Source organism: Staurois parvus, unplaced genomic scaffold, assembly GCF_062004578.1.
Source record: "Staurois parvus isolate SC_StPar_1 unplaced genomic scaffold, SC_StPar_1.0 ptg000151l, whole genome shotgun sequence".
NCBI lineage: Eukaryota > Metazoa > Chordata > Amphibia > Anura > Ranidae > Staurois > Staurois parvus.
In genome coordinates, this window is record NW_028317947.1 from 23,405,891 (window position 1) to 23,421,016 (window position 15,126).

A 15,126-nucleotide genomic window follows, 5' to 3' on the forward strand; every position below is an offset into this window, starting at 1 on the left:
GCAGTTTTCTCGTCTATAAATGTCACTTCCTCCCTACACAGCCTGAGGACAAAGCTGCATTATCGTTGGTTCCTAATTTAATGGTGTTGGCTCCAGGCCTGACTTAAATCTTTTACTTGTCATACCGTAACACACTTTAATAAATGAGCCCCAAAAAGGTGTTGTGATGTCAAACTTAATCCGATGTACAATCAGGCTGCCCACAAAATGGCTCCCAATTCAAGCTATTTAATAAGGCATAGAGCAATTTGTGAAGTGTGCTAACCCCTGATCACCAATCAGAATACAGGTTTAATTTACCAGCATGAAGGAAAATGCGTTATGTGGTCTTTCATTCTCCACTGTTGTACTATGCACAGCCTTATTAAATATGTTCAGCAATCCACAATTATCTACAAGGATACATTTCAATGCTGCACAAATACATTACCATTTTATGTTATTAGTATCATGTTTTGTTTACTAGGATGTTAAAGTGTTGGAAGCCCAGGAGCATTCAGTCATGCAAATACTTGTTAGTCACAGGAAGATCGGACACAAAGTCAAACAGAGCCTTCTGCTCGTCTACAGTTTAATGTTCCACATTTCACCAAACCAGAATCATAATCCATCTTTCCAACTGTTTAAAGGGAAACTCAGCTAAGCACCATGTACACCCAAACTAACTACATAACATAATACCAATGAATCTAAGGCTACATGTGCACTTCACCTCCCTTGGACGCCGAGCTCTCCTGGCCTCCTAAAAACACGGCAAAAACGTATGTAAACGCAGTACCGCATTAACCCACATTTAGACCTTGGGTCTTTATTCGTTTCATTGGCCAGAGTACTTTCCACTGAAATAAACGCCCAAGCACTATACACGGCCAGTACTTACATCTCTTTTTTTGGGCAAAATGTTCCTAAATGCAATTCTTCTGCGTTCAGGAGAGGGACGTTTAACTGCCCCTAAATGTTGCTGATGCTAAACTCTGATAATAAAAGCCTATGTGTCCATGCACACATAGGTGTTTAAGTCGAGTTTAGGGGCTTTGGCAAAACAAAACCACCAAAAGTTCCTAAACTCACGTTTAGAAGCAGCAATGTGCATGAGGCCTTAGGGAACCTGAAGAAACAGCCATTTTGCTGGAAAAAAAAATGTATATATATTACTGTATACTGATCAGGTCAGTCTTTTTCAACCCTTTTTTTACTCCAGAGGAACCCTTGAAATCATATCAGGTCTTGGGGAACACCTGCTAAAACCAATTTATTGGAGAGCAAGTTGAAAACTAACCCGTACATTGGTGGCAACTGGGAAGAATGTCCTCCCTTCATACTGGCGGCCAGTGGGAAGGGGTGTCCTCCCTTACACTGGCCGCCAGTGGGAAGGGGTGTCCTCCCTTACACTGGCCGCCAGTGGGAAGGGGTGTCCTCCCTTACACTGGCCGCCAGTGGGAAGGGGTGTCCTCCCTTACACTGGCCGCCAGTGGGAAGGGGTGTCCTCCCTTACACTGGCCGCCAGTGGGAAGGGGTGTCCTCCCTTACACTGGCCGCCAGTGGGAAGGGGTGTCCTCCCTTACACTGGCCGCCAGTGGGAAGGGGTGTCCTCCCTTACACTGGCCGCCAGTGGGAAGGGGTGTCCTCCCTTACACTGGCCGCCAGTGGGAAGGGGTGTCCTCCCTTACACTGGCCGCCAGTGGGAAGGGGTGTCCTCCCTTACACTGGCCGCCAGTGGGAAGGGGTGTCCTCCCTTACACTGGCCGCCAGTGGGAAGGGGTGTCCTCCCTTACACTGGCCGCCAGTGGGAAGGGGTGTCCTCCCTTACACTGGCCGCCAGTGGGAAGGGGTGTCCTCCCTTACACTGGCCGCCAGTGGGAAGGGGTGTCCTCCCTTACACTGGCCGCCAGTGGGAAGGGGTGTCCTCCCTTACACTGGCCGCCAGTGGGAAGGGGTGTCCTCCCTTACACTGGCCGCCAGTGGGAAGGGGTGTCCTCCCTTACACTGGCCGCCAGTGGGAAGGGGTGTCCTCCCTTACACTGGCCGCCAGTGGGAAGGGGTGTCCTCCCTTACACTGGCCGCCAGTGGGAAGGGGTGTCCTCCCTTACACTGGCCGCCAGTGGGAAGGGGTGTCCTCCCTTACACTGGCCGCCAGTGGGAAGGGGTGTCCTCCCTTACACTGGCCGCCAGTGGGAAGGAGTGTCCTCCCTTACACTGGCCGCCAGTGGGAAGGGGTGTCCTCCCTTACATTGGCGGCCAGTGGGAAGGGGTGTCCTCCCTTACACTGGCGGCCAGTGGGAAGGGGTGTTCTCCATTACACTGGAAGCCAGTGGGAAGGAGTGTTCTCCCTTACACTGGCAGCCAGTGGGAAAGAGTGTCCTCCCTTACACTGGCGGCCAGTGGGACGGATGTCCTCCCTTATACTGGTGGCCATAGGAAAGGATGCCCTAACTTACACTGTTGGCCAGAGGGAAGGGTGTCCTGCCTCACACTGGTGGCCAGTGGGAAGGATGCCCTCCCTTACACTGGTGACCAGTGGTGGTCTCAATGCCCCCTTTCAAGACAGACAGAATGATCATAGACGTCATACCTCCACCTCTGCCAAGTACATGGTAGGTCATTCAGCTACAGCTCAAGGAACCCCTAGCAACCTCTGGAGGAACCCTGGTTGAGAAAGGTTGGTTTAGGTGTTCACTGACTATGGCCATAAACAGACATGTCAAAGAGGTAAAGCCCAACTAAACTTTCAGTTTAAATCACCTAAATACATTTCAGGTGCAGCAAAACCAAAATGGTGTACAAAGTGTGACTTTTTTTTTTTTTTTAGAAAGCAGTCACAGGATACTTATTTTACAAAATGACAGTTATTTGTCAGCTATGTCCAATGAGATTTGTAAATTATAGACATATAATTAAATTGTAGATCTTTACCCGTGTGTTAAATCTTTGTGATTTGAGCCTATTATTGTATAACGGTGTTTACCACCAAGATGAGCCAGTCAAGACAAAAACATACATTATGCCATTTTGTCCTAGAAGAAAAATCTCTACATTGGTTGTAAAAATCCCAAATGCAATGGCTGAAATTAAAACAGTAACCGTACTGATGCTGTTGTATGCTGGTCACCTCTAGGGTATATATCCGGTAACCAGACAGAGGAACGGCAGCAGAAATAGCAGAATGCTCACTGGTGGTTCTATGTATTAACACGATTAAGCTGTTGTGTATTTTGGATTATGCTGCTGCTATTTTATTTGTCTATTCAGTCATCGTGATTTTTATACTGCACGCCTCATGTTTAGACCTAGTGGAATGTTTATTTTCCATCCTGCTAGGATATACACTGCTTCAAATATAGTTTAAAGGCCAAGGCCCCCATACAGGAGAAGTTTTACTGGTGACATCATGGCAGATGTCAAGATTAACCCATCCCATGACTTTCTCACAGCTGCTGGACATTTACTGCATATACACACCATCGTAAATTTACATCTCATTTGAAGACTGGTCCACCCAAATTGTTCCTTTTTATTTGTACAGTGATTGTACTTTTTGAGGAACTTCAGAGGAGAGATCGTGAGCTTTCAGCTCCATTCATCTACATCCATTTTTTTTTTAATTTAACCTTTTGGAGAAGGAAGGAGAAGCACTGGACTCCACTGGAGAGGTAGGGTGGCAGCACTGGTAAGGTACCCAGGAGATCAGTTTCTCGACAACCCAAAAAAACTTTGCTTGGACACACATCCAGACTTTTCCTGGGTCTAGCCTAGTGTTTTCTGCACAATGTATGTATCTAGACCATCAATACAAGATACCCAACCTGTCTCAGATTACCCCCTTCAGGCTACAAGACTACAACTATGGAAACTGGCAAGACATCTTGAGGAAAATTGTTGTGAGGCTTCCTCAAAGCCCAATTAAACGTTTCAGTTTAATCAGCTAAATACATTCTATGTGCATCAAAACAATAATGTGTGCATAGTTTTACAGTTAATTTTCTTCAGAAAGAAGCCACAGCCTGAGTAAAAAAGCCTGTCTACTCCCATTATACTACATAGAAGGACCCTTGCTCTGTGTGAAAGCAATGATCCCTCTGCAGAGGTCTGACACACTCCTTTGCCAAGTCAGAGCTGGAGCTCTCCAATCAGAAGAAGAGTGCTGATTGAAAAACTATAGCTGTGACGCAGCAGGGGGTGTTGCTGGACCTCTGCAGAGAGATCACTGCTTCCACACAGAGAGCAAATGTCCTTCTATGCATCTTGCTGGCAAGGCACATGCTTTTCTACACATCCTGTGGCTGTTTTATTAGGTAAATAAAAACGTAAGACACCATTTGTTTTGATGTACCTAGAATGTATTAAGCATATTTAAACTGAAAGCTCAAATGGGCTTTAAGGTAACCATGACATGGTCTAAAACATTTAGAAGCAACATATTCCCCCAACAACAGACATCAAAAAGGAGTTTAAACATACTTTTAGTAGATTGTAAGCTCCAAGGAGCAGGGCCTTCCTAACCTCCTTGTATTGAACTGTATTGTTGCTGTATTGTCTCCCGTTATATTGTAAAGCGCTGAGCAAACTGTTGGCTCCATATAAATCCTGTATAATAATAATAATACCGAGCAAAATACCTTTCTTTGTATTCATGAAACCACCAGAACCCCACCATACATTTTATACAGGCCTCACCCAACTCTAGCTTCAAGCCAAGAATCAGGCTTTCCCCTCAACTGGCATCTTAGAAGTCAAGATGGGCTCCTTTCTACTGGTGGTTGAGGTCACTGCATTTAATGGTGGGCTGCCAATGGGTAGGCAAAAGCTTGGAGTGGTATTACCTTGCCAGGTTGTGAGCAACATCTAATGTTATAAGCACCACAGAGTTTGGACACATCTTCTTAGTCCAAGCTGGAAAGTGCCAGACTTCCAGGGTAATAAGCTACTATGCTGCAAACACAAGCACCGAGCCAGGTATTTGCTGCACGGTATAATGCACTACTGAGTGCAAGTTACAGGCAACACTGACAATGTAAACTTTTCTCTTTGAATGTCTTTCCCAGATGGAGCAACCTGCCAAGAGAACTTCAGAAAGAACAGTGACACAAGTGTGTTGCATGAGTACATTGCCTAAAGATAAGCAATAACACTCAAAAAACATTTGTACTACTAAACTGTAATAATAGATACTACAAATAAAAACAAAATGGTGAAACCTCTGTTTGCTCTTTTGATTCATTGGAACAGCATAACTTAGACCAACAGGTACTAAACAATTGCTGAGAGACAGCCGATATTCACATTGAAGATCATTTTGAGCCACATGTGCCTCCCAAGTCACTGGTCAGGGAACATTGCTTAAACAGACATTTTTCCTTCATGTAATATATCTGTAAAAAATGTTAACATACCACTAACAAAATCAAACAAAATGATTTAGAACATACACTAAAGCAAAAACACAAACCACTAATATATAGTTAAAGGGCTTGTCTATTTCTATGGATCAAATTTTCAGTTTCAAGCAAGGAGGATCTAACTCAAACACCAAGTGATTCATCATCGAACGGAGAAGGCACCAAGCTTCATAAATCAGTGAAGGTGAGATTAAAAAAAAAAAAAAATAGCGCTTGTTCCTTAAGTTCTTTGTTATAGCAGAGCCTTGGTAATCCAATGTCTTAAGTGCCTCTCAGTGTTAGATGAGCACACATGATGTGCGCAGTGGACAGACATGCAGTGAGGTAGGGGTAGACAGAGACCATGCAATTATGTCATGCTCTATGGGTGACACAAAACCAACCATATAGAACAATACTGGGGAAGGGTGGAAAGGGAAGGTACAGGATGTGCACACCTGCAATGTGTGTCCTTCAAGCAAGTTAGAAAAGCAGAAGGCAGCCATGGGAGGTCAAAAGGCGGCTTTAGTAGACCAGCCACATTAGAAGTCAACTGGAAACACACCTCTGAGAACAGGAACACGGCTGACAGGTATTCCAGACCCATGTGGAGAGATTCTTTTTCTGGGGGCCACCACAGTCTCACTGCTAACTGGAGAAGGCTGTCCTTCAATTTCTTCACTAGGTGTGCCTGCAGCTTCACATGGTTCTGTTTTGTTCTCACCATCTATGGTTCTGTTGGCATCAACCTCGACTTGGTAAACAGACACAGAGGGCCGTGGGCGAGGGAGCATCAACTGGTCTTCTGCAGAGAAAGTACCAGCTGCTAAGTCAACATATGGCTTCTCTGCTCCATCCTCTTGTTTATGATTCAACTCAGTGAAAACAGGACCATCAAGCAGCTTGTTGGCATCAACTGCCGTAAAGCTTTCAACCACAAGACCATTTGTCTGCGGCTCTAGAGGCAGAGGTGACTCTTCCCCAATGTCTTGAGAAGATACAATGTCCTGCTCCACTTCTCCACCTTCCTCACTGCGCTCCTCCCATGAGATGTGGTTGCCTTCATAATCATCTTGATCATACTCTTTACCATTAGTTCCCCTGGATAAGTCATGTAGTTTTTCTTGTCTTTCTAAAGGTTCTGCAACTTCACTACTTATGGCAGTCCACCCTGAATTGATATCTTCATATGTGTCCCCAGTAACAACGCAGAAATCTTCTGGGTGTGTTTCCTTCTGTGGCCAATCGGACGTTTCAGAAATGTCCGCCACTTCCTGTTGCGTTTCGGTTTCTGGAGTGCTGCCAGAAAGCTCCTGTGCCAGCTCCTGTGCCAGCTCCTGTGCCTCGGTCTCCCCTGTGGCTGCTGAGGGTTTAATTTCTATGGTTTGGGTACAAATGGCAAGTTTGATGCAGTAAAATGAAACATGTAATGAATGTGTGTCAATGACTGCTATACAAATATCAAAAAAATGACTAACTCAGGGCTGGCTACATTTTCAATAGGAACTATACAGCCAATGTGCATAAAACATTATACATGGCACCAATCTGTCCAACCCCGATCTATCATACTCAAATGTGAAGATGAAAATGAAAGGGGTCAAGTGCCTAACAAACTACAAATATTGTGTTACAGATGCTATACATTTACATACACCAAGTTCATGTACAGTATAATAGACATATTCCCTTTGAGGGAATAAAAATGACAAACCCCATTCTGAGACCCCTTTCATATTAAGAAACACAGAGTGGTCCTCAATTGCTCCAGTCAAACTTTGGACATCAGAGCCCCTCTTCTATTTACAATGCATCCTATTCTGATTACACATAAGTGATGCAAGAGGGAGAGGACAGCTCTATGTTTCGGTCACCAATTACAGATAACCATTGGACCATAATAATAATAAAAAACAGTCATAAACAAATAAATTAGAGGAATAGGACTGCACTTCTAGTGTTCGACTTTGGTAAAAGAGGAGTGCTCATAGTGACAGTATTGGGATGGTGCCATGCGAACCATAGTGAAAAGATGAGCCACTGCCAGCACTCCGCTGCAAACATATACATGTTGGCTTACTTTGACTGATGTTATATTCCACCAATAAAATGATATACTGTACGTTTGCAGTGGAATGCTTGAGACGTCTCATTTAAAAGGCAGCATACAAAACGGTTGTAACCGCAGACACATCGTTTCTGTGGGATGTGGTTCCTAGCAACCAATCAGAAATCAGGGGTGATCAATCTGCTTACTAATCAATAAACAAAACTGCTACCTGTTTAAAACCCACAGTTGCCTTCAATCACATTTTGGTAAAATATAGCCCTATTACATAATATTCAGCAGCATATCTATTAATACTGCAAGGAGTGCCAACTGCAGTAACCTATCAATATTCAGTTTACTCAGGTTACCAGTACGAAATGGTTTCTGATTGGTTACAGACCATGTCCTTGTTTTTTTTCTAGATTGTAGGGAGCAACCAATCAGCCTTCAGGTCACTGAAGAGATTAACTGTGGTTTGTACGAGTTCTGTTGTGGTTATGCAATTTCATATGCACAGCGCACATACTGGGTATATCTCCAACAGAGTCATCCTTGGATGTTCTCCATTGGTGAGAAAAGGTGAAGATGACCAATATTCTCTAGATGACCAATTTTTCTCTAACAACTCCTTTGCGCAAGATCAGACAGTGTATAGTCCCCCATAAGTAGCTGTATAATGAACACACGCCAGCGACTGTACCTTTTTCTGCATCCCCTGCAGCCTGGTCTTCTTGGCTGGGGGTCTCTCCAACACCAGCTTCTTCTGCTGCAGGACATAAACAGAAGTTCAAGTAAATGGTTCTAGGTGCCCATTAGCTGGACGCACCAAGATTAAAGCAGGCTGTGCTGATAAGGGTCAAACGTGCTGAAGAAGGCAGGCTGGTGAGCACCTTGAAAGCGAGATACTCATTATGAAAGATTTCAGCAGAAAGCAAACGGCTGAGTGCCATACTTAGCTGGGGCAATTCTGGTGACCTAGCACAGCTGTGTGACCAGACCTCAGCAGGGACAGAAATTAAAGTGTAACGTGCTACCAGAAAAGTGCTGCTAGAATTGGTGCAAGAGTACGGAGAGACGGGTTGGAATAGTAAAGAAGGAATCAAAGATACAGAAAAGAAGCCCATTCCAGAAGAAGGAAAATGCTGAAAGCGGTCAAGCACAGTGTGCAGAAGAAGCAAGATCAGGTTTAAAGGACGAGAGTGGGTAGACAGGACGACTTATCAGCAAAGGCGATAGAAGGTGGCAAAGTGAAGCAGTTCAGGGCTGCAGTAAAAGAAGGCTAAGGATCAAGAAGAATGTATTTTTAATAGTTTTAAAAATGTGTTAGTAGGGAGAGACTGCTCTAGGCTGAAAAACATGTATTCTATTTCTCAACATTATACCTAAAGTCAAAAAACTTTCTTTTTTAGTTTTGGATAGAGTAGGGAAGGGTTAATGTAGAGATTTTCCTTCAGTTCTTGACCCAGAGACACTACAGATGTGAGAGGAAATCCTCACTTACACGTCACCACAACAAGCGTTGGAAGATTTGCACTCTATTCCTGTTCCAGTGACAACCCAAAATTTTGGATTTACTCATCATTTTCTGTCCCCTTTCCAGTATTCACCAAAACAAGAAGAGAGGGGAAATCTCCTGAGCAGGGAGTAATAAAACCTGAGAGATTTGCCAACCATTTCACACTCTATCCAAAAATGAACAAGAAAAAAGTCATCACCTCCTGTGCCTCACTATTGGTCACAGTAAGGTTGTCCATCAAATCATCAGCAGATAGCAAGAAACCAAAAAGGGGTCTATGTGTGTGTGAAGTCATTTTTTGCATAATGTTGCATAGTTTTTCATTATCGGCAAAGTATATCTGCTGGCGTTTTAGCTCAGGGATCAGTTGAATACTTAAAATTGTAAAAATGTTTAAAACTTGATAGTCCTTTTCAATACTTAAAAAACACAAATATGTAAGTAGTTACAATAAAAATTAAATTTAAAGAAATTTAAAAAATACATCATATATACACAGTATATATATATATATATATATATATATATATATATATATATATATATATATAGTAATTTTCAATATTTAAAAACCTGAAAATATTTAAGTCATTAAAATTATTATACAAAATTATATCATTAAATTATTTATATAATTACAAATATTTAAAAATGGAAAAATATTTAAAAATTGATAGCAATTTTAATATTTATTTTTTTTAAATTGAAGCTTTTCATTAAATAATGCCTAGTAATACTGCCATGAGGGATCATGTTCAGGCACGTCTTGTGATAGGATGACAACGTTCTGTTTTTGTCTCCCAATTGCACTCCTGCATTGTCACCCTATTACACGTGCTCCTATTGGAGACTATTTAGTGGATTGGGGAAATCAGAGGCTGCAATCATCCCAATATTGTATTACGCTGATCCATGCTGATTTCTTTTTGGGTTTGACTATGCATCATCATGGCTGTGTTTTCACTCTAATTGATTGTCGGTAAAATTTAGTACATTTTGTCTTTTTACCATATTCTTTTAATCTCATTTGGAATAAACTATAATTTTTTTATACAATTTATGATAAGATATTCTGCTGCACTTATTCTGCAGGTAGTCCCTACCTATAGAGGGTTTATTTTCATCTATTGAAGACTAAGCATCTTTTCCAATGATTACACCGAAAGCATGTACCACCATTGACAGCATCAGGAAGCCCACTGTGAGTGGTGGCATGCAACTGCTGCTGAAGCAAATGTATATAGATAGAAGTGGCCGCAGAGTGTCTGAAGCAGATCAGCAGCATGACGATACAAAAAAGTATGAAATAAAAAAGGTAAAACAAAAGTATTTTTTTTTTTTAAAAAAGAAAATGAATGTGGTAATTGTTAGTAAGGGTTAAGATCTACTTAAATACAACAGAGACTCACTTATAAGAGGAATTCCTAGCAAGAAAAAAAAAGTATGTAATTGTATTACATTGCAATTGAGCTTTTCATTCAGCAAATAATAATCTGCTTTTTAACAAATATTTGATCCAAAACCAGCTTTTATTGCATGAATTGGAAGCATGCCCTTGCAAGGATTTAGAGCAGCAGAGCAAAGCAGAGAATAGCCACACGTGCCAAAGTCAGAGGGACATGGCGCTCCCGAACACGACCTTGGCAAATTAGCGGTTAACTTGGCCAACATCTGCCTTACCAGTGGTAGCCTCAGGGATCTCTGTGTGACCCTGTTCTTTTAGTGCTTCTCCATTGGCTAGATCCTCCTCTAGCACTGTGGCCCCGTCTGTAAGAGGATGATAAGACAGCAGGCGTTAAGTGTCAGCCGAGCAATAATCCTAAAATATGCGGAACGTCCCGTTATAAGCCTTTGCAAGTCTGCGCAGTTATCTTGTCGCCAGCTTTCACCGACCGTCAGACAAGGTTCTAATTTGACAGGATTTGTTCCCAACAATGGGGATTACTTATATACAAAGTGTAAAAGTGACAATACTCATAGTCCTGTAGCACATAATGACACGATAAAAGCCTCTCTTTTGATATGTATTATCCGTTATGCCAGGCACAGGCCATATGTGGTGGTTTGATGATGGGAGATGACCTTACCTTCCTTCCATTTACCATTTCCATTTCTTTCGAGTCCTCTACATTCTGATCTCATCTTATAATGTGGCAAGAGAACACTAGCTAAAAAATTCCAACACGGCACTGTTGATGGTACCTGCCCTAATCTTGGGTACCTCAAAATCAGTCTCCATATGGTCTGCTCTTGCCAGCTGTTTATGACACCAATATTTAATCTGTGGGTGCAATTTCACAACTCTCTGCATATCAGGTCCGCAGTGGTATTTCGATTGAGCTGTAATGTGGCAAGCGTGGCAATTACATTTTTCGTAACTTTTGTGTATTGATGCCGCATTCCACTGCCCATGTTGTACGGTGTTTACTGTTTATTCTCAATACTATACTTGGGTACCCATTAGGAGTCAAGAACATGGTAGGCAAACGTCTGGGATAGGTAGGCCATTTTTGACAAGCCAGCCTGACTCAGACTTGATGCTCGCCAATGATCACCTCTGGTTTTCTAGATTTGTTTTTATTTTACAAACATTGCTGCCAACCTGTATCTCACTATGGTCCACTAAGTTTTGTTTAGCAGTTATCTGACCTAACATCCATGGAATGTAAAGCTTCCTCTACAATGAGAGGTTGTTTAATCTTGATTATTACAATGAAGACCATATTACTATTAGACGTGATCCTGACGTGGCCTTAAAACAGTGCTGGTTCCTTTTGCTTCCTGCAAGTACCTTTGTTAGTCTTGAGACCGATTCCTGCACATCTCTGTAGGCCCAGGTTGTAAATGGGGGTCACATCATCTTCCAAATTGGCATTAGACCATTCCCACTCCCAATGCTACCCCCCTTCCCCCCCATGAGTCACTTGACAAGTATCAGGACTTCGGTGGGCATTAGTGTCAAGGCACCATTTTTAACCTAGGCCTAGGCTCCAAGGAGGAAGAGATGGATATGAAGGCTAACAGATTAGTACCTTAAAAAAACAAAAACAAAAAAACTTTAGGTTAGGTCCACTTTATTTTTTTGTACTTTATATTTCGAGCACTAATATAAGAGTGGAGAATGGTACAAATTTAGCAATACAGCTGAATGTTAAACTGTAAAGATGGTCTCCCCCAAATCTGAGCCCAAGTGGTCTTGGCTGCCCATTCCGATCACGAGTTCCACTTTAACTTGAAGTGGGCAATATGGGAGACTATAACTATAAAGCACAATACTAGATACAATGTCAAATCCTTCTCCAAATATATATCTGAGAATATTTAGAAACACATTCAGCTATCACAACCCATCCGCCACTGACACTAGACCTAGTAGCTGCAGAGATGCATGCAGTCGCTGTGCCAGCTCCTACCCTTCTTCCTGTCCAGTCACACAGCACTGTGTATTATGCAAACTCATTCACAGAATATAAAGGCTTCTGTGAATGGGCAGCAGAAGAGAAGGGCGGGCAGAGATGCTGTGTATGAAAAGAAAGCATCTCTCCTGTGAGGGGACCAGGGTGTAGTGAAGGCTATCTTCCCAGAGCTCCCTGAAATTGTCAGATATAAATTAAGGAGATAAGCCCAGGGGTGTCATGGACCATTTTACAAAGTGACCGACTTTCTGGAGTTCAGCTTTAAAGCCCAGCTGAAGTTTTTTTTTTTTCCTCTGTGCAACATTGCATTGGATGTTGTTTTTCTTGATAGGTCTTCAAATATTCAAATATTTTTCACATACTGCAAATATGCTTCCTTTTATGCAGGCAGAGCCCCAACCCTTCTCACAATTGTCCTAAAGCAGACAGTAGTACAGAGGAAGAGGGGAGCTGTGTCTGACCAGGCCTGTTAGATTATGGAGTGCACCTGGGTATTGTGGGTGGGCAGGAAATGTGTGGAATGTCCTGTGTTCTCCAGTTTTTGGTTTGCTTGCATGATACACAATACATGCTACATGTCAGAGAAGAAGATCTTTTAGGGTTGGATATTTTACAATTGAATAAATGTATAATGATTTTCATACAAAGGTTAGTTGAGTTACCCCAATGTTCCCGCAAGGAACTGAAGAATATGTGCCTGTTACCATCTCTCTTCTGGATTTGGCTCAGCCCTAGTAACGGAGAGGGTGAGAACTACATGGAATGTCGATGCATCCGGTCCTGCTCTGAAATGTGACCCTGATTCCAAGGAAGGTTCATGAAATAGGTTATTGGGATATTAAAACTAGCAGAGTATGGAGCGCCATGACCGAAACAGCAAGCATGCTTTTTCTGCTTGACCTAATAAGATCATTTTAGACTATACATAGGCTGCAGATTTGCACTAATTATTCCACGGATGTACACTGAAGCAGGTTCCCCTAGTTATTACCGTACAGTAATAGCAGAGCTATAACAGAAATCGCAGAACAACAATTATGTTGTCAAATGTCACAGCTGCTTGTGAATGCAGGGTACTGCCTTCATTTTACAGCATGGGGAGATTACAATTTATAAACTGACTTGTTTTCTGTTCAATTTGTTGTATTAAGCAGCCCTTAAATGGATCGGTTGTTTCGTTCAACCGGCGAGTTAAAAAAACAGACCCGATTTCCCCATCCACACATTCAAGGTGAATGAGGGAATCCTCCCCGCTGAGCTACTGTATTCTGACAGCAGGGAACCCTCCCCTCTGCCAGAATACACTGATTAAGCATCCCTTAAATGGATCGGTTGTTTCGTTCAACCAGCGAGTTAAAAAAAACAGACCCGATTTCCCCATCCACGTATTCAAGGTGAATGAGGGAATCCTCCCCGCTGAGCTACTGTATTCTGACAGCAGGGAACCCTCCCCACTGTCAGAATACACTGATCCGTGCTGAAGGCTATAGCCTGCAGTTCTGATCAGTGGAGGGTTAAATCTGATCCAGCAGAAGAGAAACAAAAGTCTGCGGCAAATACAACCCCAGAGGTGTTATCGGAGTAACCCAACAAGCGGGGAAAAAGAAGACAGGGTGGTTGTACATAAGTCAATGGGTAGATCAACTTCAGTACAACCTCCCTACCCTTACATGGATCAACGTTCAGCCATTCACTGCTGAACTAGTCGGATTCCAATCCATACCCATGAATGGCTAGCTTAAACCTTTGAAGATCTAAGCCCCATTCACATTTGCAAATGGGGCCGTTTGCAATTAGCTGTGGGAGACCCAGCAGGGGTTCCCAGGGGTTTAATTGCAGGAGGGATGATGACAGCTCTTGCAGCTTCCAATGTGTTGATCATTTGCAGGTGACTGCTGCTTAAATGATTACATGCAAACGGTCAGAAATAGCTGCAGGAGCTGTCAGCCTGCCAGGGAGTCTGTACCTCAGGTATTTTAGATCCTCTACTTACCACCCTATCCCGCCCCACTCCGGCCGCCAGTCTCTTCGGAGTCAAATGTGGTGGGCTGGGAAAGGGGTGGATTATAGTGCTGTGCTGATTGGCTAAGAAGCAGCAGCTCATCAGCAATCCTTCCCTCCTACTCAGATGAGCAGCACTATTGGAGGATACACTGCTCATCCAGACTTACACAATTTTGTTTTTTTTATGAACACTTCATGGCCGTAATAGAAATTCACAGACAACTGCAAAAACTACAGACTTTTACAAACGATCTGTGAATTTACAGGTGGTTCGCAGCCCTGCTTCCATTGTTTTCAATGGATCCTCTGCCTGCAGCCAATCGCAGGGAACACCCGCTGGATCTCCCACAGCTAATCGCAAAAATCCCCATTTACAATTTTCATCTGTCCATGTCTATGTGTATCTGTGGGTTGTGGGTCACCTCAATGCAGTAGCAGCCTTTTCCCTAGGTTAATGAAAAAAAAAAAATAAAAAAAATAGTGCAGAACATGATCTAGAAAGGGAGTGGAAGTTTTGGGATTAAATTTGGATAGTCTCTGGACATATACTTTAACCATAAAAGTAGAAATTTGCCTTAAATATCACCCTAGAACACATAACATTGCATTCATCCAGATGGGGGTGCTTCCACTTTTAATAGGCTATTAAACAGTCACAACCACCATTAACAGTAGAACTATATGCAAAAAAACCATTTGTTTCTATTTGGAAAGCGTAAGGGAGGGTTATAACCCTTGTCAGTTTTGTATGCCATCTGTGTCCCA

The 15,126-nt window shown here is 42.7% G+C and overlaps 1 protein-coding gene across 14 annotated transcripts in view; it reads right to left on the minus strand.

Moving 5' to 3' along the window:
* The window catches only part of LOC149464619 (microtubule-associated protein tau-like), a 201,848-nt gene that overhangs the window by 136,153 nt on the left and 50,569 nt on the right, over positions 1-15,126 (minus strand). For 13 of the 14 annotated variants that reach the window (XR_016312369.1, XM_089674657.1, XM_089674656.1 and 10 more), the window contains exons 3-5: positions 10,622-10,708; positions 8,126-8,191; positions 5,941-6,753 (exon numbers count right to left, since the gene is read on the minus strand). Coding sequence is in view for 13 of the 14 variants with exons in the window: in XM_089674657.1 (XP_089530783.1) it covers positions 5,941-6,753; positions 8,126-8,191; positions 10,622-10,708 (966 nt within the window). In the remaining variant the exon portion in view is untranslated. The remainder of the gene's footprint in view (positions 1-5,940; positions 6,754-8,125; positions 8,192-10,621; positions 10,709-15,126) is intronic. The other variant, XM_089674662.1, reaches the window with a different exon arrangement.